Here is a 25,253-nt window from a genome sequence, read left to right as displayed (position 1 = left end):
GCCACAGCATGTTCTGGCCTCAGTTGCCCACGTCTTCCTCCTCCCAGGGGGAAAGGAAGAAAGGTGAAGCTGCAGCATGCTCCGGCCTCCACCGCCCCCCCACCACCTGCGTTCTGCCTCTTTGCATCACCTGCTGCTCTGGAGCTTGCCAGATCATTTTGTCCCAGTCAGATTAGGTGTGTGTGTGTGAGAGAGAGAGCCTTGGGGAGGGCGGGGGGAGACTGGCCACTGAACTAAGTGCCAAGACGTGACTTGTGTCTCCATAGCGGTGCAAAGCAACTGTCCTTGAGCAAATGGTGGTGGGTCCCCCTGCTTACTTTCCTGGGCTTTCTCGCACCTTTCCTCCTTTCCCCATCCCACGTCTTCAGCGTTTGTCCCGGAGGTGGAAAGATCCAGGGCACCAAGTAAGTCACCTAGAGACTACCCTTCCCGTTCCCCCAGCCCCATTTCTATCCAGGAGGGCTGGACCAGATGCAAAGTGCGTGTAGCTTCGGCGGCCCGAGTCCAGATTGCTGGACACTATCTGGGGGCATTAGCATGGCCCTTGTGGCATCTGCTGTGATGGGCATGCATGAGGTTGCATTAGCTCCTTGGAGGTTACTGGCTTTCCTGGCTTCCTGTGCCGTATCGGAACACCCCGTTTTCTGGGAGTCAGTGTGGCTGCAGACAAGGCTCTCCTCTCAATCAGGGAAGGGAACCGAGCTGTGGGGTCCCACTGCAGCCGAAGGAGAAAGTGGCATTGGGCTTTTCGTGAAGGGAGGAAACATGAAACATTTCATCCCCTGGGAGAAGCTCCCGCTGGCAGAGTGCTGTGACCAGGAGGGCGGGATCCTGGCTGCCTCCTCTAGCAGCGCCCACTGCAGCAGTTCCTCCACCGCCCTCCTGACCAGGGGTGTGTCTCTGTGTGTCTGTGTGTGTGAGAGAGAGAGAGCAAAAAAGAGGGAGAGCAAAAGCAAGAACGAGAGAGAGAAAAAGAGAAAGAAAAAGAAATAGGAAGGGGGAGAGAGAGAAAAAACTGTGCTATTATTTTTAATTCACAAGGAATGGCTGGGAGGGGACATGAGTGACATTGAGTTGGCCACACCCACCCAGTCACATGACCACCAAGCACACCCACCCAGTCACATGACCAAGCCACGCCCACCCATCACATGACCACCAAGCCACCATAACGCCCACAGAACCGGTAGTAAAAAAATTTGAATCCCACCACTGGTGCACAAGGTTTCCAGTTCAAAATGGGATGGCGTGACCATTCTGGAAAGGCTCCAAGCCTGCAATCTCCTATTTTGAGCTTAAATTGGAATTCTGAATTTTGACTAGGCTGGTTTTGAACTCAGAATACTTTCAGAAGGATCAGAACAGAAGATTTGGAACAGCTGTTTCTAACTCAGCAATGTTTACCATGTCAGTAATGAACAAGGGTTTTGATTCTTCCGATGCAAGATTAGAATGTGATTTTATTAAAGGGTAGCACCTGGTGTCCTCCTACTATAGAAACAACCAAGCATGTGACAATGTGACTGGACTACAAGAAGAGCCACCTACTCTTTGTGACTATGAAAACAAAAAGCTATATTTGATTTGTTTGTTTTTTTTAAATGACAGAAACATGGCCATTTCAAAGCAAAAGACTTTGATTCAGTACATTATGAGCAAAACATTCACACAGATTATCCACAATTGTTTTACAAGGTATGACCTTAAAACAATGCTTGGTTTATGTACGTACACATTTCTACATTTTTTTCATTTGAACTATTACCGAAGGTACTTGGATCACAATGAAAATAAACAAATAACAATCTCTGTTCCCCTCCCTCCGTCTCTTTATCTAAACTCAACGCCGCCCAAACCTCCATGCATATGAACAGCAAAAGACGATTTAAGACACAGAAATGTGATTTTTTTTTTTTAAATCATGGAATGATCGCTGTTCTTCAGTTCCATAATATACAGTACATTCACCAAGATTAGGGAAAAAAATAATGTTCACAATGCCTCTAAGTTCCCTTTTTTAAATTTAAAAAATGTAAATGCATCCTTCGTTAAAAACAGTTCCATCAATAATTTTAACATTTTATTCTGAGGTTTCAGGTGCAAAAGCCATATGGAAGTCCGAGATATACGAGAGAATACAGAAAATTTGTTCTTGTTCCCTAAGCGAGGCTGCCAGACCTATTTTTTTTATTGCTGTAGGCTTGATTTCCCCCCCATCCCCTTTTAAAATCTCATTGCTGAAAACTATTGTTACCTTTCTGGGTTATGCTCAAATCAGTAATGGAGGATTAAATTCTAGAGCAATGTTTCTCAATCTTGGTGACTTTAAGATGGTGGACTTCAACTCCCAGAATTCCCCAGCCACTCACCTTAAAGTTGCCATGGTTGAGAAACACTGCTCTAGAGGAACTATTTGCAAATTGTAATATATATAAAGGAAAACATTATTTTGATTGCCAATTGAGCAACATATTTATGACAGTTATATCTAAAATATAATTGGCTAAAGAAGAATGCAATAAATCACTGATTGAGGTCATGGAAAAAACATCAAGCACTACTGATTAGAAAGAATCCATATTTTCACAGGATATTCCTAGCAATGCTTCCATGGTTATGTGAGTTTACAAAAGCATCTTTATGTCATGAAAAGGAAATACTATTATTGTGTGGGAAAGCAAGCATTTTTTCTCCCAGAGGAAGTACTATAGAATTGCTGCAATAAATCTGTCAAATAACGTACTGTATACTGCTGCCTTTTACAACACTGAAATATCTTCCAAAGAAAATAGAAAAAAGAAGGTAAAGAATTGAATTTCTAAAGCAGTTAGCAGAACCAGCCAACTGGTATTATTATTTTTCTGAACACTTAAATCCTCTTTGGGGATAGCATGGCTTCCATTGATTTCAACGGATGCTAGAGGGGTAGGGAAAAAAACAACCCTAGAAAGAAAGACTTACGGATGTATCCATTAACTTGAATGGAAGAACAGCTCTGACATTCCAGCTAGAATTCTTTGGCCAAAATGCTAAAATTCCAACTGAGCAAGTGCTCAGCGTGTTCACAGCCAACAATCTGCTAAAGCTCTTCTTGAATTGGAACAGTTTTCCCCACTACAATATAATAATATCGGATACAAGCTGCTGAAAGATATACCATGGCTCAGCGGAAGAGTACATGCGCACTCCATAAAAAGCCCCCGTTGCAGGTTTTGCTATCCCTTGGAACAATTGAAGACAAACCTGTCTGGAATCTTACAAAGTTGATTTCTGAGCAAAAGAATATTACATATTAACAGCTTCCTATATTTCTAAGCCCAATGTCTGGTTAAGAAGGGATCATACAAGTTGGCGGAAATCTGCTGCCACTGTTGAAATGGGCTACCAAAATTGAGTTGATGTAAGATAGATTTCTTATGTTGCCCTTGAAATATCCACAGCATGTATATATATATATATATATATATCCTATATAAATCAGGTGGAGGTAACCATAATATAGCAGCTGCATCAAAGACTGCATCAAAGAAACTAAATTGGATTTCAGTAATAATCTGGGGGAAATATCTTAACTCACCTAAAAATGTATACACAGTATGTACCAGCTCCAGAGGTGATGCTGAATATCCAGTTCCCAAAACTAGAGCATTGATCATGGAGCTTGTTTTGTGTGTGTGTGTGTGTGTGTGTGTGTGTGTGTGTGTGTAGAGGGGGGGAGTGGGAGAGGGAGGGAGGAAGAGAGAGAGGCAGAGAGTGTGAGTGTATAGTGGTAAGATGTTACTCCCTGGTTACCAGACTATTAAAATCTTTTTCAATGCTGTTGTTTTAACACTGATTCAAATTTGCATTTTTCTGAACTTCAGTACCAAGTACCTCTAAAAAGAAATGATTGCAGGTTGAAGTTGCTTGGAATGTAATTTTTTAAAAAAATCACCAGGCTTTTATTTCCAGGCCTCTACTATTTTAATACGACATTATAATTCACCAGAGGGGGGAAAGATCATCAAAGAAAGCACCATTACCATCTAAATTAAAACTGGGTTACACTTAATCTATGCAAGGTTTCTATCCCAAGTATTAACTCGTATACCTTTCTTGAAATGTAGGCTGAAAATTATTCTAGGCAAAGCCATGGCTTTTTCCCCCCTTATGTTTTATACTAAAAGGACCATCAACATGGACAGAACTATAGCAAATTGTTATTTCAAATATTTATAAAATGGTCTCTCTCTCTCTCTCTCTGGAGATCACAGCAGCTTAATTTAAAGGACTAATTTGCAAGGAATCAGACTTTCAGAGTCTGATACTCACTTTCTGATCACTATGTCCGTCCTGGCTGAGGATTGAGTCGAAAGCTGGGGACTGGTCAGCATCGGGGGCGGAGCTAAGCTAAGCAGCTTTGACAGACTCAATGCAATCAGCTAGGAGACAGAGTTAACTCATGCCTGGCCTATCGTAACCTTATAAGGGAGAAATGAAGGATCTTAGAACAGTAAGCTAAGTGATCTGTATTCTCTTTATATAACTTGAATATTTGCCCTCTTGAAAGATAGAAAGAAATGGTTGTCTATATGCAACCATTTTACCACTTTGTGGTCAGAAGGAATACATATTAAAGGGGATGCTGCATCCCCAAAAAGGTCCTGGAAGAGTCATAAAAGCTGAAGTTTTAGCCGGCATGGATTATGCTGAGATGTTTGCAGTTCTTACTCTTAAAGGCACATCTGAAAACATATTGGAAGTTCCACTGAGTGGGTCATACCTAAGCTGAAGGTGGCTTATAGCTAAGTGTCACTCAATAGCATTTTTAGTGCTAAGTTAGTTACTCCTGACTGAATTTCTGAGGGGGAGAAAGAAAGTAGAAATGTACTTCCATCCTTTCCAATATAGTCCTGAGACCTTAAATTGGGTCCCTTCCCTGGATATAACATATAGATTTTCCCTCCTATGTCACTGGCATCTGCCCATAAAAGAATTCCCAGGAGGACATGGTTTTTTACTATGTCTTATGGTAGGGGATGACCTGGGCATAGAAGTGTATTTTGAATGGCAGGCTAAGAAAGTTTTTTCCAACAAGAGAATGCAAAACAGCAGCAAAACATCCCACATAAGTTTCTTATGAAAAGCTTCAAAAAGGACAAAAGCCCTTTGAATCTAATGCAACTCTGTGTTATGACTAAAATACCTGTTGAGATTTGACCAAAACATCCTATAAGTACATTAGCCAGCAGATTAATTTGTAGTGCTGAATGTATATAAAATCTGTCACCAGTATAGAGCAGAAAATCACAGGGCTTCGGGTCCTTTTTCTATATTAATTCTGGTACAGGCCCAGAGTAGCAATTAAGGGGTAGGCAGATGTTCTTGACTCCCACTAGACCTGTCTTTGTGTTTTAGGAATGGCCTAGACCCCTGGTTGGACTTCAACTCCCAGAATTCTGGGAATTGAAGTCCACAAGTCTTAAAGTTGTCAAGGTTGGAGACCCCTGGCCTAGACTGTACACAATTAACAGCAATAGATATACTAAGAATAAGAGACAGCTTGTGCTCTATAATCTGGCAATTACTTATAGAAATTGCATTGCCCCCCTTTCAACCATTTTTTTCCCCAAGAAATCAAGCTGGGGTTTCTGGAACACCAAACCAGGGCAACTATAACGTTGGTGTATCATATTGGTACCAATACCTCTCAACTTAGAGAGTGAAGTAAAGCAGCAAAGTATTTATTTGGCAAAAAAAAACCCAAAAACCCGAAACCATCAACTCTGAATTTATCCTGCCTTTCTTTAAAAATGGCTGCACCAAGTATTTCCTGCTATTAAAGATTAAATTGCAAGCAGCTCTATTTAGAAGTACAGGAATTTACAGGAGGGCTTTCTTTTACTCTAATTCTGCATTTTATTCCTAATTTTTACAGATTTACAGAAATTTCCCAATGAGTTGGATGCTCTAAATGCTGCTGAACTACAACTTCCGTCAGCCTTACCTAACATAGCCAATGGCGCAAGAGGTTTCAAAACAATAATCCAAACCGCACAGAAAGGGCCCTATGTCCCCTTGTCCCTGCCTTATACATTAGGGTTTTCAGCCTAATATGATCATCTCTAAAAGCCACTTCAGCAAGCCAATTGCATTTTCTTCAGGGGAGAAAAGGGTTTCAAGTAGTTGTGAGAATTTCAAACTTTTTCATACTTTCTTATTTTGACTTTGTATATCTTTTTCTGGTTGACAACTTGGAGGGTTTGTTTTTTTTAAAAAATAGGACCTCTCATCAACACTTCTGCCCTTCTTTTCCCCCAAAATAGAGTTGGCTCTCTAAAGGGAAAAAGACACAGCACTTTGAATTAAATTTGTTCAGGAGTTGCTGACAAATAAAACAGCCCTTCAGTGATTATGCCAAGCTTCACCTCAGCGGTCACCTAACCAGACAAAACAATCCATAATACCATAAAACAGTGAATAAATTTGAATGGCAAACTAAACTCTCTACTGGGAGTTACTAATGCAGCTCGGAGACCAAATGTTGATTGAGCAGGCTGCTAATCTGATACAAAGTTGAACTACATTACAGTATTCAGCTACACCCAAAAGTGAATTTTTCTCCCCAGTTTTAGAACCAAGTGTTCTAAAGGACACATCAAGTAGGAGGGATTGTCTTTAAAGTAATATCTGTCTATCTATCCATCTATTTAATCATACATATTGATAGCCTTGAACAGGGTACATGCAAACCTCCAGACTCTGCAGACTTCATAAATAATGAACAAAAGTTAGCAATGGCTAGCAAAAGTATGCAAATTCCTTCAAAATGGCCAATTTATGCAATTTCATCAAATGCAAACCAAAACAGGAATCGAACGGACTTCTGTTTCCATCTGTGCATGTGTCAACCTGCCTGCCAATTGCATGTCGATCACCCAGTGCAGCCAAGAGGGAGAAGTCACAAGCACTATCTTTCTGGTTGAACACCTTAACTTAACTGTCTTGCCTCCAACAATATTATAAATAAGGCAAGACTACCCAGCCCTTGAGTTCTGCTTCTTTGTTTATAGTTTACAAGTTTGTTTGTTTTTTTTAAAAAGGAAGTAGTACAAACACAAGATTTGCCCAAGCCAACTTCTTTCTCCAATTGGAACAGTTTTTGGCTAAGTAACTGTTGATGCAGTGTAAGGAACACAGGTGTTGTCAGAAAACTATTTTAATTATTTACAGAATGATCATTGGAAGGATTACATAAAATACAGAAGAAAAATGTACACCTCTAACAGAAACGAGAAAAAAAATGATGTCGAGCAAACTCACAGACTACAGGGACACAAAAGCACTTAAATAAGGCAAACAAGGAACAAAAGGGGGTGGAGGATCACAAACACTACATGGGAAATAAAACAGAAATGCAGATCGAGGTTTTGTGTTTTTCAAATGGAAAATTAAAAAATAATAATAATCAAGGTTCGAAACAGATGATGTTCCCACTAGCAAAATTTTGCTCACGCCAGCAGCCATTATTAGAATTACTGGTGCATTCAACCTTCTCTAACATAGCCTGAAACTTGCCACTTCCACCACACAAACTTCCCAGCACTGATGGGAATGCCATCTTTGCGAAGTTTCACATTTTATCTCCTCCAATACACACTTGCGTGGCTGCGTGTACAGTTTTAAATTGTGCAAGAACAGGGAAAGTTGTTTCGCCTCCCTCCTCCAACTAAGGAGGTTACACTACAGCACGCGAGATTCAGTTTTGCTGCCAATGCATTTTGAAATCAATTCCCTTGCGAGAGGGACTTTCTGTTAAAAAAGGGATTTTGAGCCTTGGTTTTCAAATTCTGACCACGCGTCGTTCAGCTCCATGAAGATCATTTTGGCATAGTGCTCATAAGGCTGCCCCGTAGCCTGTAAACAAACAAACAAACAAACAACTTAATTACAATGCAACTGTTCAACTGCAAAAGCAAGCAAACTTAACTTCCAACACAAGCAATTAGCTTTATTTCTGGAGTTAAGAAGAAGTCTGCAGCAATATTACTATCTGCACACTGAGTTCCTATATTCACAATTCTTATTTTTTTTCAAATAAGGATAAGTGCACTGAATAAGCTCTGAGCTGGGTTTTTTCTCAATGGGACATGATCAACCAATTGCCCATTGGAGAAGAATAAGAATGATTTTGAGTTCAGATGTCAATATGGAACCACATGCCACTGAGGACAAACTCTCTGAATGATTTCCCCTTCCTGTTCCAGAAATAGTTAGCAGGTACTGTAGTCCTTGACTTATTTACAGTCAGCATGTAGTCCTTGAAGTAAAGACAGACACCCCTCCCAAAGTTACTTATGATCCAGTTCCAAAGTTCTGACAGTTGCCCCCCCCAACCACATTTTGGGCCCTTGACAACTAGCCCACCTATATGGTGTTTTTGCCAAAAACTGGCATTTACATCTGGGTTGGGAAGGTTGGAATGGGCAGGTTCTCTTAAGGTTCTTCAGTCGAGGCCTACTTATAATCAAAAACCTTGTTCCCTGAAGCAACTACCACAAGAAAGGTGACAGCAACTCCCCTCCCTTTATGCATATTCCATAAACTAGGAAGATTTGATGAAGCACTTCCACGATCCCCTATATATTGTTTCTGTGGCAGCAAACTATGCTTGTTTTTAAAGACTGCACACCCAAAGCAATGATAGTTATCAGAGTGTGTGATGCAGTTTAACTTTTGACAACAGCTGTATGTATGCGTGGGGGGCTGGCAGTCATAATTCAAAAATGAGTCATTGGTACCTTTTTTGAAGAGGGCCATTAAACAACCAGTTGTAAGCGAAGGTCTACCTGTAATTAGCATCCGTGTGAATAATTTTCCTGTATCTGTTTGTGAGTATTTACCAAGCACTCACCTTATCTGGATGAACGATAAGCACTGCTTTTCTATAGTACTTTTTGACCTGGTCAGGGGTAACCAGGTCTGCCATCCCAACTGACTTCCATTTGGTTTCACCTTCCCAAAGCACAGTGTGAAGAGTAGATAATAATGCTCTTATATTCCTCTCTTTTCCATCAATCCAGTCTAGAAGCTGGCAGAAGAAAAGGGAAGGAATGGGAATTCGCATAAGCCAAATGTTGCACAATATTTAATTGACACAATATGTTTCTTTTTATTGCTACCGGTAGCAATGTTTGTTATCTGACAAGGTCCATATTTAATGACATTTAATACGCTCTTTCTAACAGCCACTGACCTACTTTGCTGCTGATGAGTTCACAACTGTTTCTGCTTAACTATTATAGCAGTGAGCTAATCTCCACTTAAATTCACCACTTCTTAATATACAGAAGCTTTTACACATTTGTTTTTCCTATCAATGCACCTATTGACGATCAATCCCAACTGTGCAAATCTCAGTCCCTTGTCTTGCAATAGATATTTCTGACATTGATAGGGATGCTTTTTAGGATCTTTTCTGGCTCTGCTACTTGATTTCCTTTTAACTGAAAATACCAAAAACAGAACCCGAGATCTCTTATTTATGCCCACCAACCTTTCTTCCTATTGCACTTTATTTTGTAGCCTTGCCTCTTCTATTGCAAATTCTTTTTGCACTGGGTACAACCCACTTCTTGGTCAAAAACACAGCAAGAATCTGAAGCAAGGCGAAATGTTCAGCATAAATGCTACAAACCTTTAATTTTAGAGGGTCCATATCTTTAGATAGTTCTTGCTTTCTCATCTCAGCAATGGTCTTGGGTCCCTTTCTGTCAAACTTTGATGAAAAGCCTTGAGTTGACAAAAGGTCTTCAAAATCATTTTCTGAAACTTTGGGTTTGTGTCCTGGCAAAGAAGAAAAAAGAAGCTAGGCATTTTCCTGTTGATAGAAAATTTACACAGAAAGGACAGGTTTGTTATCCGTTACTCCTGTTGGTCATTGCTGAGCCACGATCTTTTAGGAAATGGTTACATCTCCTTGCTCAGAAACAAATCCAACTTTTTTCAACAGGGATTATTCCTGAATTAATGTGTTCCCTTGATGCAGACTAAGGGAAAAACCGATGGTTTACTAGACTGCTATCTTCCTTATAAGGCCACTAGATGTTACAAGTCAATTCAATCAGTTTGTTATTTACATGTTTCCAGGTAAGAATCTCAACATAGCCCAGAAATTAATGGTGAGATCTGAGAAAATCTTGGCTCAAGAATTTCATCATAGCCACACAATGATTAGGTAGCATGAGGTAAGTAAACATTCCTATTCATTTTCTTCTCTCAGTCTATACCAATGCTGTCAAGCTCGCGACCCGTGGCCCGTATCCGTCATGAGCTGGCCACGCCCACGCCCGGTTTAGTGAAGGGGGAAAAAGCCACGATACATCACGTGATGATGCCATGACGACGCGAGTTTGACACCCCTAGTCTACAGCTCTCACATTGGCAGTGTAAGAGATCTATAAAATGGTGCAATAGCAAGATTCAACCCTTTATTATATTCAGAGAATGGTTAGGTGGCCTTGGATCAACCATTAGGGAAGATGTGCTCTGAAGCAGAGAGCTCCTTGGTCCTCTGTTAAAGCAGGAATAAACAACCTACAGTACTCCAGGTATTGTTGAATTACAACTCTCAGCAACCCTCTCCAACGTTGAGCAAGGGTGAAGGGTGATGGAAGAATTCCCAGCCAAAGAAAAAAGTTTCAATCTACTGGTCAGGAAAGACTCTATATGCATCTACCCTCCTGGCCTTACCTCCGCCCAAGATAATGGAGATGAAGATTATCCCTTATTCTTTCTGTAGGCAATTATCTGAATTACCCCCAACTCACCAGTTTCCTGGACAAACATAAGAGCCCCTTCCAATTGGTTAAATACAGCCATTTTTAATGAAAAGAAAAAGGAAGGAATATTCATAAATTTAGATGCACACTCCTTAAATTGTGAAAGCTGGAGAGCTACATAAATCAATTTGACTGTGCTAGAATTGCCTTCCTGGACATAGACATAACTCCCAGCCCACCTTGTACAGTCAATCAGATTATTTATTTAATTAGATTTAACTTCCAAATCCAGAACAACTTTGAGCAGCTCACAACAACAGAAACACAAAATATAATATTAGCATCGGTACAGACAACTTATTACACACACAGACACACACAGAGGGGGGAGGGGAGGCATTAAAAAAAAAATCTAAAAAGTTGTCACATCCACTCACTTCCATTTTACCATACAGAAGCACGGAGCAAACTTGCCCTGGTGTGGAGGCCAAGCACAGATCACATTCAGCCCTATAGCGAGGGCTGCTCTCTCTGATGTAAATAAAAAAGAGAGCGAGGAAATGGAGAAATTTGGAAGTGGGTATGCTCTATTTCAAGGGATACTTCATTTTGACTATGTGAACGACTTAAAAAATAATAATCTTGGAATCAGGAATTTAACTGTGCTGTCTCAGTTAGATAGTCAGAAAAAACCTGTCACCTTAAAATTAATGGGGCAGTTGAAAATGTGCATGGTAAACCATTACAGGCCAATGCAAGTCTGATGTCACATACTCACCAAAGCCAGGGGCTCGGATGCCTCTCTCCTCCCGCCCTCCGATTACACTAAAATTCACAGTGTAGTTGGCTTTGGGTTGTGTGCCCAACTTGGCTTGTTCCGGAGGTTTGGGCTGGGGTGGCGGTTGCCATGAAGTGCCAGTGGTTTGTGGCTTGCTTGTTTGCCACTGAGTCCCCGTTGATTTTTGAGCTGACTTGGCCGCAAAACTGCCAGCTGAGAATCCTCCACTAGATGTTCCTAGATAAGAAACAATTGGACACTTTCATGAACTAAATTATGCTTGACTTAGAAGGGAAACCTTTCCAAGGGCAATCCTATTGCAGCGTTGGTGGTAAGAGGGGTGTTCTTAAACGTAATTCAACAAGCAGCACCCCAAGCCAAAATCATTAGTAAAAAGGGTGGCAGGATCTTTCAATAATCCAAATTGCAAATATCAGTGACTGCACTGTACTGATATGCTATACAGGTAATCCTCAACTTACAATCACGAGTGAGCCCAAAATTTATACTGCTGAGACAGTTGCTTTGCCCCATTTTATGACCTTTCTTGTTGCAATGGTTAAGTGAACTCCTGCAATTGTTAAGTTAGTCACACAGTTGTTAAGTGGCTTTGCCATTGACATTGCCTGTCAAAAGATCATCACAGGGATTACATGACCCTGGGACACTGTGACCATCGTAAATATGAACCAGTTGCAAAGCATCCTCATTTTGAAGATGTGACTATGAGGATGCTGTAATGGTTGTAAGTGTGAAAAACAGTTGTATGTCGCTTTTTTTCAGTCCTGTTGTAACTTCAAAGAGTTACTAAATGAATGGTTGCAGACCAAGGACTACCTGTGGTCTAAGCTAGCCTGGACAGACACAAGGTAAAGGCTTGGAGTAACTCTTAGTGCTGATCTTTCAACCTAAGTTAAATGGTGGAAAGCATATAAACTTTCTTTCCATGAGAGGGAAGGGAAAACAGAGGAGCTCAAATTGGGAGAAGCTACTGACATCACACCTGCTTGTGAATACAATCTTCAATACCATCAGCCACCCCAACAAGAAATTGAACAAAATCATGCCCAAAATGAATGGCCGTATTTGGGAAATTGTTAAGTTGCCTTAATACAAAAGAATAAAGAAACGGTATTCATTTTTCAAAATGAAGGACGACTTATCACTGGCATCAGATTTTTGTAAGTGAGGGTTGCACATGTACAAATTTAGACAGCATATTTAGAAGTAGGGTTGGCCAATGTGGTTTTTGGACTATAGCTTCATCGGCCTCAGCCCACAAGGCCAATGGTAAAGGAATGTGAGAGCTGCTGTTCAAAACACCTGAAAAATGGCAGTCACCCACCCTCATGGAATAATAGTATTATATTTTTATTACTTTTTTCAGAAAAGAAAAATGCACAGTTGCACGAAGAGAACAACAGTCTAATAATGAAACCATCAGGAGTCCTGTGCTGAGCTGGCAGGATACAAATGTAATAACTAGTAAGTAAAGATTAAATTAAATGATGCACACACACAAAAAAAGGCTTTCTGTGCAGGAATTGCTCATCTAATAATCCAGCCCCAATTCTTCTGACTGTCAGAGTTATTTGGAGAGGCAATTCTTTTTGTATCTCCTTGAGATCCGATGGATTTGTTCCAAAATTTTCCTGAAATCTGAACAAGTAGGAGAAAGATCTTGTTCTGGGGACCTCAGTGGCGAGTAGTCTTTGACTTACAACAGTTTATTTAGTGATCATTCAAAGTTACAACGGCACTGCAAAAAGCAACTTATGTTATGACCGTTTTTCACACTTACGAACCAATGCATCCTCACGATCACATGATCATAATTCAGACGCCTGGCAACTGACTCACATTTATGACGATTGCAGTGTCCACGTGATCCCCTTTTGCGACCTTCTGACAAGCAAAGTCAATGGGGAAACCAGGTTCACTTAACAACCGCGTGACTAACTTAACAACTGCAGTGATTCACTTAACAGCTGTGGCGAGAAAGGCCATAAAATAGGGCAAAGCTCACATCTTGCTTAGCAACATAAATTTTGTAAAACCGTGGTTGTAAGTTGAGGACTACCATTGTACGCCGTTGGTTTTGTGGCCTTTTTAGAGACGTTACCATGCTGACTCCTGATGTAAGTCAGCCTGCATAGTTTGACAGAGGAGTCCGGAGGGCTTTCAACCAATTGCTTTTCAAAAGGCTCTGTTCACCTGTCAAGCAGCCACAATGACACAGGTCAGGCTGCTCTCTCTTCAAACTCAATTTCAGGTCTGTCCCACTGGTCTGTCAGATTGACCTTCTCTGTACCTTCCGCATGGATTCCAAGTTCAAAAGGTGGGCCAGACTCAGCTCTCCATTTTTTTTGAAATTAAAGGGCAAAGAAGGGCCTCAAAGGAGCAGCTAAGGATGAAAAACAACAGCACCAAATTGTTTCACAGAGCCAGGGAAAACTCCTCTGGAAGAGAATCAGACTGAAGGCTACAAACCATAGCAGCCGGAGGTGGAGGGGCGGCAGGTGGCTGAAAGCGGCAGGTGGCTGAAGTCAAATGGTAAAAAGTACCCTTAAAATAAAAACGAGTGATGAGTTCATGACTAGGGCCTTTCATTAGTTTTATACCAACGCTTACCTGGAAGGCCACTCTTCAGGTTTGCAAGGTCAGCAAAAGGGTCAAGGTTCTGTGATTTTGCTTGACTGGAGGAATGACCCAAGGAGCCACTCGCTGGCCCTCCGGTTGTGAAAGCTGGAGCTGTGTGGTAGTAAAATGCAAACACTTGTTATTTTTTTTTTTTTTAACAGTAACCATTCATTTGGGGGCCTGTTTGATACCTTTTCCAAGCGCAGCCAGCGTTCACTTGGCTTTTCCATAGCTTCCCCCCAGTCTGTAAGTATGTTGGATTGTTGCCATTATTGCAATCCGTGTTAATAGGCAGTTATCAGATTGAACATATTGGTGGATACTTAGTATACAAACAAGCATGCAGAGGGAGAGGGGGAGGGGGAGAGGGAGGGAGAGAGAGAGAGACAGAGAGACAGAGAGAGACAGACAGACAGACAGAGAGACCGGCATGACTAAATGCCGAAGGCTCACTGAATGAATGACCTTCCCACCAAAGTGGTCCCTATTTTTCTACTTGCATTTTTACATGCTTTCGAACTGCTAGGTTGGCAGAAGCTGGGACAAGTAACGGGAGCTCACTCCGTTACGCAGTGCTAGGGATTCGAACTGCCAAACTGCCGGCCTTTCTGATCGACAGGCTCAGTTCCAAAACCAGAAGAACCTTTCTAGTACATGGTAGCGTGTCAAAAAGCATCAGAATGGAAGTTTTGATAAAGTCAGAACAGGGTAATCAAAACAAGACACAGTATTCCCAACAACAGATAGCTCCCACATGTAAATATATGAGAAAAGTATTGTGGTAGTATTGGCCAAATCTTGTTGGAAGTTAGTAAGTGTATGGAAACTGCTGTCCTGCAAGCAATTCCTTGGATAGCATGAACAATAGCTGTGCCACCTTCAACCTTAGGAAACTTAAATGTAATCTCAGCTGAAACTAGTATATAGAGATGCATGTATGTGTGTGTGAGTGAAGGTTTTAATTCAGAAAGTTAATGTGCATTTATTTCTGTGTGTCCCAATTCTTTGTATAAAAAAGAATAACAAAACCAGAATTGTTAGCAGGACTCATTTTTGTGAAAAGACTACAATTCCCCAAATCCCCCTGTAGCATCCAAGAAGCAGAGATGCACTGTAATGTTATGAGATCCATTAATTCATGATTGCTGTAGAAGCAATTCTGGTAGCAAATTGATATTATTGGCGAAAAACAAACAATTTTTAATAACGCAGGAGAAGGGAAAAGACAAGCCAGAGAGTAAAGCATCTCAGTTCCGAAAGAACCTTGCTTGTGTAAGGTTTGATTGACATTGAACAAATCCGATTGGCACATTGGATTAATTTGCTTCCTTACATCGAGAGATTAACGGAGATGCTTCACAAGGGCGATTGCTCGGTTTATTCTTTTTATGATGCAGGTAAGGAAGCTGTAGAAACCAACGTCTTATTGACTATGCATGACACTATACTGTTCGATTCATTTCATTCTAATTTCCCTTAATGACCCAAATAAGATGTCATGCTTCATCTTTGTTTTTCCTGAATGCTGCTGGTTTTATCTTGAAATTGCAGCAGCAGTTCCCCCACCCCTCCAAAAATCCCCCATCTTTTATTAAGACCACAATGAGAAAGAGTGCCAGAAAGCAAACTTGGCAGGGTGTAAGATATGGACCAAGATAGCCAATTGACCCTGACTGCTTATGCCTGAAATTTTCCCCATCCAGATATAATGAAGTTTCATTTTCAGTTCTAAAACATATACAACTCTAGGTAAAGGCTGTTGCCAATTCTCCTTTTAGGTCTGAACATATTCTACAAATTGGAGCAGAATGGCAGGTTAGCAATTGCAAATGTTAAACCTTGCTGTCTTTTGCTATTGCTTTTCGAAAACAAAAGCCAAACTGGCCATATAGCCAAGGGTTTCTTGCAGATATATTTTAAAGGCACTGCATTATAAAGCTGTCAGGTCGCGCAGCGCTATCTCGCTCTGTTATTAGCTTTGCCTACTTGCTTTTAGCGGCTAAAAATGCAAGCGACAGCCTCATACCATACCTTCCAAAGTTGATTTCTTAGGCGCTGTTGGGACAGTGCTGTCAGTCCAAGAATCCCAGCCACCTAAAAGGTCTGGCTGGCTTGCTGAGGAAGTTATTTTAGGTGGTTCTGGGGCCAAATTGCCTAAAAGGACGTAAATCAGAATCCATACGTTAGAGTAAAGGCATGCAAAAAATTGTATAAACTTTAACATCCTGCAGATCTGCAGATCCTGCAGAGCTGGTGCAGTGGTTAAAATGCATTCATCATCTTCTTTTAATCCCTTGTGGGGTGGAATCTGGACAACTGAATGGAGCTAGCAGAGAGTTTACTGGCCGGATGCCCTTCCTGTTGCCAATGCAGAGTTATATTCAGCAGATAAATTCTCACAGTGCCCAGAGAGAGAAATACATGCCTCTACCTAGGATCGAACTCACGGCCTCCTGATTGTGAGGTGAGAGCTCCACCTCTAGGCCATCGCACCACTCCGAGTTATTATTGCAGACTAATTCTGCCAACTGCCAGCAGTTCAATCTGACCGGCTCAATATCGACTCAGCCTTCCCATCCTTCCGAAGTCGGTAAAATGAGACCCATAAGCGCAATATGCTGAGTCTGTAAACCGCTTAGAGTGTCCTATAAAGCACTATATAAGTCTAAGTGCTATTGCAATGACTCTGAAAATACAGTTAGGACATCAGATTTTTCTCCTTTAGATTTTGAACTCAACTGGCACCGTTGCTCTCCATCTATTTGTACAGGTGCCGAGAAAGAAAAAGCTCCCCTAATATTTTCACTGCCTGGAAGGGTCAAAATCTCATATACGGTGAGCAGCAATGAGCTAATTTTTTTCTAACGACATCTGATTCCTGGTCAAGGCATTCATGGAGGAAAGGATTAGCTGGGTTCCTCCAAAGGCCATGCAGGAAAAGGTCATCTCTGAATGAGGACACGAAGCCCTGATTCTCCCCCATCCCAAAGAACAGACATTATCGGCTTGGCTCCAAAGTCCCCAAACTGGTATTAACTGCTGTATCAAACAGGAGAGTGAATTATGAATAAAGAAGCATGAACAGGAGCGGGATAAGGAACAAACAACAAACAAAAAAGGAGGCAGGCATGTGTCTTCATATAGTGCTTGCAAGCATCCAGGAGAAATATGACAAGGGGCCACTTTATTAGACTGATCCCTGATCTAGCAGAATTCTTTCGTTATTAAAACAGCAACCCTGAAAATAAGGAAGTCATGCCTTGCAAGCCTTCCGATGGAATGTTTCTCAATCTCAGCCACTTCAGGAACCGTAGACTTCAATTCCCATTAATATATGAAAACTCCTGCTCACAATAACGGCTAAAATGTCTGCTAAACTAGCATGACTCAAATGTTTTATACAGCACTTGTAAAAGATGTACAACCAGTTTGGTGAAGGCATTAAGGTAGAAACTGGGAAACCGAGTTCTAGTCCTGCCTTAGATCCAAAGCCAGTTGGGTGACCTTGGGCGAGTTACTCTCTCTCACACCCCTAGGAAGCCAATTCAGAAAAAACTTTGCCAAAAAAATTGCAGGAACTTGTCCAGGAGGGGTCAAAAACCAGGAGTCAAAACTGACTCAAAGACATAAATAAAAGCATAAATAACTGAACTGCTGTTTGTTGTTAACACAGGCAGATATCAGATTCTACAAAACACAAGGCATTATGTCTATATTATTAGCCTCAACTGTCAAACTTCTAGTTGCTACTGTACAAACAGATGTCTTCTGCACTCAGACAATCCTTTAATTCTGTAACTAAAGATGGCAGTTGAGATTTCCTCAAAATAAGATACAAGTTTGGCATGACATCAGATTTAAGCTTGCCTCAGATCCGTTTAACATCTCTTAATTAGCTAGAAAAGTCATCCAAATTCAATTGCAGAGCTGCCCGCTTGCATTAAATCACTATCATCTTTTGACTCCCTAAGCCCCTTCTACAGATCACAGGGCCTCCTCTCTTTTTAGAAATTTCACTGTCAAGATCTTTGCTAAAAACTTTTCCAAGTCAAACAGGCAGGTTCACAAATGTCTTGCTTTGAAAATCTAACTTCTTGCATTTGGACAGAGACTCAATTAAATAGATCAAAAGGACATTGCCTCAATCGTCGTATGAAACAGGGCTTCACAACCCCTGGTCCGTAGCCCTTCACTGGGTCACAGCCCATTCAGAATCAGGCTGTGGAAGTGATGTGTCTGTGTGTGTAAGTGGTGGGATTCAAATTATTTTATTACCGATTCTGGGCGTGGCTTGGTGAGCATGGCAGGGGATGTAAAATCTCCAGTCAAAAGTGGCATTTGCTGGTTCTCCGAACCACTCAAAATTTCTGCTACTGGTTCTCCAGAACTGGTCAGAACCTGCTGAATCCCACCTCTGGTGTGTGTGCAGCTGCATTTGTGAAAGCAGCACATACACTGGCATGAAACTATCCCCTCTCCACCCATTCACCCTGCTGCCATCATTTTTGCTGGTCCACCGAGACGAAAAGATTGGGGAACGCTGATATAGAACAATATAACTGAGAATGAAAAGAGCTTCATTAATCAGTGACAGAAACAACAGAAACAACAGCAGCTTTGCACCCAAGTTCAATATACACAATTGTCTCATTTGAGGATCACAGATTCAGTCTGCAATTGAAAGCCCTCTAACTTAAAAATATATATATAAAATATATACACTTTTTAAAGAAGTGAATACTTCTGGGAATATATTGCAGGTCAAGGATATTAATTTGTAAAATTAAAGCTACAGGCAATCTGACCAGGGATACTTGGCTCTTATTGCTATAATGTAAGTTTGAATATAGATTCCTTCTAGTTCTCAGCTGCACCAACTTTTGGTTTTATACTTGCTGCTTTCTGGCTCTTTAGCAAGGCATCGCGGTCTCCTCTCATGCTCGCCTCTGAACTTCGCAAGTGGACCAAAATAAAAGATCGCCCACCGTCATGTTTGAGCTTCCGCATTTGAGCTTTCCGCCGCCGCTTGGAGCTCCAAACAGCGGCAGTGCTCCAAACACGAAGCCAGTTGCTAAAGAGCCAGAAAGCAGCAAGGGCGCCAGGTGGAAAGGACAGGGTCGCGATCACACGGAGATGCCCAAAGCGCGGAGCGCACATAACTAAAGGCGGCGCACGCAGTTGGCTTGGGGACTACAAGGCAGCATCTGCGCCTCTTCCCGGGCGCGTCTCTAGGCTGCTTCCGGAGCTACGGACGCTGTCCGTTGCCTACCAGCCCTTCTTCCTTGGGCTTCCTGCCATGGGGTACATCCACTTCCTCCTGCAAATTACGCCGCAACTCTTCTCTCTCCTTTCCTCTCGCTCCAAAATGATCGCCATCGTATCCTGCCGATTCGGGCTTCCAGCCACGCTGTGATCCACTAGTGAGGTTGCCATCTCAGATGGAGGCATCGCAGTCTCCCTCTCTTGCTCGCTTTGAACTTCGCTGACCAAAATAAAAAATCGCTCGCCGTGCCATGCTTGAGTTGCCACTCCGCGCTTGAGCTCCAAATGGCGACGGCACTCCAAACACGGAAGCGGCAGCTCCAAACGTGGCGGCGTAATGGGCAGAAGGGAAAGCAACAGCGGCGGGTGCCAAAGGTGTCTGCAGCAAAGGTGGGAGTAGGGAGCTCTCTGTGCTTGGCCATGATCGCCCGTTAGGAGCGGCTGGTGGCGAGGAATTCCTGCCCGCCGGGCGCTCCTAACGGCAAGTCTCCCGCCTCTTCCCCTTATTTTGCATATTTTAAAATAGGCCTAAATTTGGGGGAGGGGCTTAATTTGATTTTATGCCCAAAAAAACATGCTGGGCCTTCCTATTGGTGGAGGCCGTATTGTTGGAGAAACACGGTATCTTGGTTGCCAATCTGCATTTATTGTGCTATTACTGTGATTTTATGTAAGTTAACTATTATTTGATGCCCAGAGTCATGAGATTGAGACTCTGGGCAGCACCTTACAAATTATATTTTAATCTAGACAAATCATAAAGAGTACCTTAAGCTGCCTCTTTTCCTTTTATAGTTGCTTTCTGTTCAGCAACAATTCCAAGCCTCGATTTAACACTCAAACTGCATTTTTCAGGTTTGACTTTGTATCTATATCTACACACCTGAGCTTCATTCCAAGCAGCCACTCCAATCTGGTGGCTGGTGGATATATCGGACTAAAAACCTGCTTTATTCTGTATCAGCATGTATAACAACTACACTGTCACAAAGTTATCCACAATAAAAGAATTATAACTAGAGTATAAGAAATTACTATTGCGACTGTTCTACTGGTAAACAGGCAAGTCCTTCCTGGACCTTATTATGAATTTTCCAGTTCTACAATTACCAGCATCCTATTCAGGTCAATTAAACTAACAAAGTTGAGATCTCTGCACGTTCCACTTTTCTCAATTTAACACTCAAACATTTAGTTCTGGCTTTTAATAGTACTGATTTGCATTTAAAAAATGCAAATGGCTTTCTGGTTGGGCTGGATTAGTGTTTTCAATTTACCTTCCAAATTTAGCATAAGCCAGATCTACTGCCATTCTCAGATTTCGTGTCTGTAAGGCCTTAGCTTACTCTGAGAATGAAGAGATTGGATTTAGGGCAGGGGAGACGGGGGACGACAAACCACAATTGTCAATTGCTCTAGATGTTAAATGAGCCGAAGTCAGAGGAGGATAAACATTCATAAGTTGGTGAACTACACAGACCAGCATTCTCGATATTTCCAGCCATGTCAGCTGGCAATTTTAAGAGTTTAGTTCAAGAAATCTAAGTAATGTCAACCTGAGGACAGCTTCAATAGGAAGATAAGAATACATTCCTTAAACCATTCCATGAAAAAGACAATTGCATTGAAGACTATTTTTATTTCCCTATAGGCTTCTGTCCAAGGTTACTATGAAAGTTATTTCAACATTAAAGTGAAATATTTTGTAACACATCATTTAGATACACACTCAGGATTGTATAAGACCCTCAGTTTAACAGTTACAAATTAACAGACCGAAATCTTTTCATACAATGTATCTCTCTGTTCCTGCATAGTATTGTCATTTTTCATTTTCTGCAGGTGGAAAATCTCCATTCATCAACTTATGCAGGTATGTAATACCCATTTAAATTTAATGGACATTTTGACTTTATTGCTCTTTCTCCCCCCCGGCTGTTACACTAAAAGATTTGCTGTAAATAGCCAGGCAGAAGACACCTGCTATTTTAACAGAAAATGAGGGTGATATCTTTCTTATTTCCCCCCCTTTTTTAAATCACGTGCATGTTAAATTGGATAGCTGGGGGGGGGGGACAGACAGCCACAAAAGTTTAAATTATTATATTGGTTACACAAGATTTCATTGAGGTCAAAAAGCCACTGTCCAACCTGGTCTTACAGCAAGACTACTAAAACCCTCTAACAGATGACGCAATCATTTTTAAAAAGCTTTGTGCATCTTTATCCAAAGCATGGAGCAGATGTGCTATTAAGCCGGCAAGAGAGATCTTTTCCGGACTCTACAAACTGTTATTTATAGATTTAATCAGGAGAGGAGCCTGAATAACAACCGCATATGTGGTGCCATCTCAGTTCAGACTTAATACAAAAAGGGCATTAGTTTCTGTATTTGCTTTTCTGCCTATTTAAACAGACACCCATCCAATGACAGCTACTCCTATGTACAGTTATAGAAACAGAATGTTTTTTATACACAAGACATTTTTAGATACATCAGATCGCTGTGAACTAGCCAAGAAAAAGGAAGAGATCTTTCTATCAGCCTTCTCTCTGCTTGATGGACAATCTATGCAAATAAGCAATATATACGGAGATGGTTCATTGTTTACGACGTGTATGTTGTTTTTTTAACCTCAATAATTTTTTAGAATGTAAAAGGACAACACACTTTTCTGGAAAATAAATGCACTGGAAAACATTGAGTTAGGTAAATACCAGAGATAATTGTGTTGTTGCCAACATGGGAAGAAAGAATGTAGAATCATAGCCAACACAGATGTCTACACCTACTTCTCTAGCACTTATTTTTCTTTACAAATAAATGAAGGTAACTCTCTAGATACTTAACACCGAGAATAAATTTATATTTTAATACAGTGAGCTGTTTGTTATTCATTTAGTCTGTCTTCTTTTTAAACTCCAGAGAATTTGAACTCAAATGAGCTACTGAGTATAATTAATACTTTGTATACCCCTGATTCTCATAGGTTAGATATCCAATCTAACAGAAATAATCCGCACTTGTATTATTTTTCTGCACACTGCCTCTTACATCCGTAAAATGGTTTTAACCCAAGCCTACGTTAACAGCAATATAGCAATATAATGTGGCTGCAAACAGGGAAAATTGGGTTTTAGGCTGTATTAACGTAAGTTTTTGAAAAATGGAAGAATTCCATACTGGTCAGATATCATCTTAGATATTACATCTAATTCTATGCCCCATATTTTTAAAAAGTTTGAAACAAATTGGAATGAAGGGCAGTGGGAATGATAAGAGGGCCAGAAATTAGATCTGATAAGGAGAGAGAGAGAGAAATGGTAATATAAACTCTTGAAGAGAGAACATGGGAAGCAATGCTCCAAGATTCATTAAATGCCCTATGCAGAAGGTAGCCAAGACAATATTTCTCTGTACCAGCATGGAATAAAAATGTCCTATTGCGCAGGACATGGAATAATGATTGTAAATTAAAAGACAATGTAGTAAGATCAGTCAAGAAATGGAATCAGTTACCTTAGGAAGTGGTGTAGTCTTCTTCACTTAACATATGTAAACAATATACAGAATAGAGACGATAGTTTAATTTTGATTTGTGCACTGAATAAGGGAGTTGGATCAATGCCCTAGAAATGTGTCTTCCAACTCAGCGATTCTATGATTAAAATTTTAGTTGGCTGGGTGGTAGGTGGAAGAGCACCAAGATTTTCAGAAGCACAAAATAATTTACAGGAAGTAAACACCATTTGGGGGAGGGAAGACATGCCCACTACCCATAGAATTCTGACTAGCTGTTTGAAAGAGAGAGAATACAAAAAATCACAGACAATGAACTACACTATCGTCCTGGTAGAGATCTGGATTCCACCTCAGGAGCCATCAACACAACACAATTCTTTATTATAGAACTCACCACTATATTCTTAATGTCGAACATGACACATTTAAATTAGAGAAAGTTGCAGGAGACTTTTATCACCCTTCAGAATATCACAAGCAAATTGGTTTACCTCAAGAGTATGCATCAGCTTTAAGCCGTTAACAGTACAAGAAACTGATTTCTAAAAGCAATAGGCTGGAAAAGATATAAGCCACTAGTGTGGTGTTCAAAACAAGACTGCTCCATCTTTCCCATCATCTTATTGGCTATTGAGAAGTTTCATAGCTAACTACCAATCAGAAGCTCCTTAAAGATGACTGAAGGCAAAGGCCTTCGGAAATGGGCCTATAAAAAAATTTATAACAAGTTTTTAGTTCTTCCATAGTTTCACTCTTAAGCAAAAGTGGACCCTTTGTGATTCCTGAAGCACTTACCAACCCCTCCCCCCTTTTTCGCAAGGGTTGTGGAAAAGTTGGCCACTCCTGTTTTTAAGGCAAAACGACAGTATTTCTAAGTTACACAAAACAGAACATCGAGAACCATGATGCCTGTTACTTAAAGATGGCACCAACTTCATATTACACCTGACCAGTTATGTGGCAGAGAGGAGATAGATAGATAGATAGATAGATAGATAGATAGATAGATAGATAGATAGATAGATATTTGTTTTCTTAAGTTTTCACGGGTACTTACATGTATGGCATTCAGCTTTGTTCAGGTATTTTCCCACGTCATAGTAGTTGTGCTTTTAAAGTTGTAGCGACGTTGCGCAGAATCTCATCTGCCATCATCAGAAGCCTGATGATGGCAGATGAGATTCTGCCAAACGTCGCTACAACTTTAAAAGCACAACTACTATGACGTGGGAAATACTCTAACAAAGCTGAATTATTTATATATATATATATATATATATATATATATATATATATATATATATATATATATATATATATATATATATATATATATATATATATAATTCAGCTTTGTTCGGATATATATATATCTCAAAGAAGAGATTTTGCCTGCTTAGGGCTAATTGGACAAAATGACAGAGTCTTGAGTGCCTTTTTATATTTTAAAATATTATACGTTGGGATGATTTTCCCAATGTAACTCTGCCTTTGCACCCCAAAAGAATCTGAAGACAAAAGAAGATGTCAGTTGGCAAAACATTCCCCAGATTATATGAGGAGTTACAAGTTTATATCGACAACAGAAGGCTTGTCCATAGCAGTGCCATCACAAAGTTTGTTTGACACTAATCCAACTTAACTAATCTCAACAGGCCATGTGATTTAGGGGGGTGGGTGGGTGGGGGGAGAAAGGGAAGGAAAGAGAGAAGGAAAGCAGGAAAGCAAGGGATACATCCACTTACCCAAATTAAGGAAGTCTGTGCTAGAGGAGGGAGGCGGTGCACTGTGTGTGGAAGGAAACACTGCAGGTACAGCTGGTGCATTTGAACTAAGAAAGTCACCAAAGAGGTCAGGACCGGTAAGAGTTGGACTGTCTGCATTGACTGTGAATGGGTCAAACTGGCCAGCTAAAGATAAAACAAAACACAACACAACATTGCTGGTGTTAACTTGAGATGCTTCCAGAAATAAGGCAAGCAAAAAGTTAAGATTCTGCTCTGGCAAATATAGCAAGCCCCGAGGAAGTGCCAACACAAGGCATATTAAGGATAAATTCTTTCTAGATGTTAAGACTGAGCTTTGCACAAACCTTGACTATTGTTAGGGCTTAATTACTATTATATAACATCAGAAAGAGCAACAATCTTCTGTAACAATGCCTCAGATAATCTGTATCGTTCAGCCTCTTAAAAAGTCTCTCGACTCCCAATAAAGAAAAGGCAGCAACCTGTGAAACCCACAAAAAAGCCAACTAAGTTTTATACTAAAAGAAAGCCGGCCGGCAAAC

The 25,253-nt window shown here is 40.8% G+C and overlaps 1 protein-coding gene across 2 annotated transcripts in view; it reads right to left on the bottom strand.

Annotated features, from left to right (window-relative positions):
- Window positions 1-7,182: 7,182 nt before the first annotated feature.
- Window positions 7,183-25,253, bottom strand: part of GAK (cyclin G associated kinase) — an 82,097-nt gene continuing 64,026 nt past the window's right edge. Inside the window, exons 22-28 of one of the 2 annotated variants that reach the window (XM_026672993.2) lie at window positions 24,709-24,873; window positions 16,210-16,332; window positions 14,170-14,289; window positions 11,539-11,775; window positions 9,677-9,825; window positions 8,894-9,070; window positions 7,183-7,896 (exon numbers count right to left, since the gene is read on the bottom strand). In XM_026672993.2, coding sequence (XP_026528778.2) covers window positions 7,795-7,896; window positions 8,894-9,070; window positions 9,677-9,825; window positions 11,539-11,775; window positions 14,170-14,289; window positions 16,210-16,332; window positions 24,709-24,873 — 1,073 coding nt within the window. In that variant the 3' untranslated portion in view covers window positions 7,183-7,794. The remainder of the gene's footprint in view (window positions 7,897-8,893; window positions 9,071-9,676; window positions 9,826-11,538; window positions 11,776-14,169; window positions 14,290-16,209; window positions 16,333-24,708; window positions 24,874-25,253) is intronic. The other variant, XM_026672994.2, reaches the window with a different exon arrangement.

The sequence above is a fragment of the Notechis scutatus genome, chromosome 2, assembly GCF_049901735.1.
Source record: "Notechis scutatus isolate UNSWTSFEM ecotype Mainland chromosome 2, rNotScu1.2, whole genome shotgun sequence".
In the NCBI taxonomy this organism is placed as follows: domain Eukaryota; kingdom Metazoa; phylum Chordata; class Lepidosauria; order Squamata; family Elapidae; genus Notechis; species Notechis scutatus.
The sequence above is the reverse complement of the archived record's forward strand: the minus strand, read 5'-3'. Positions and strand labels throughout refer to the sequence as shown.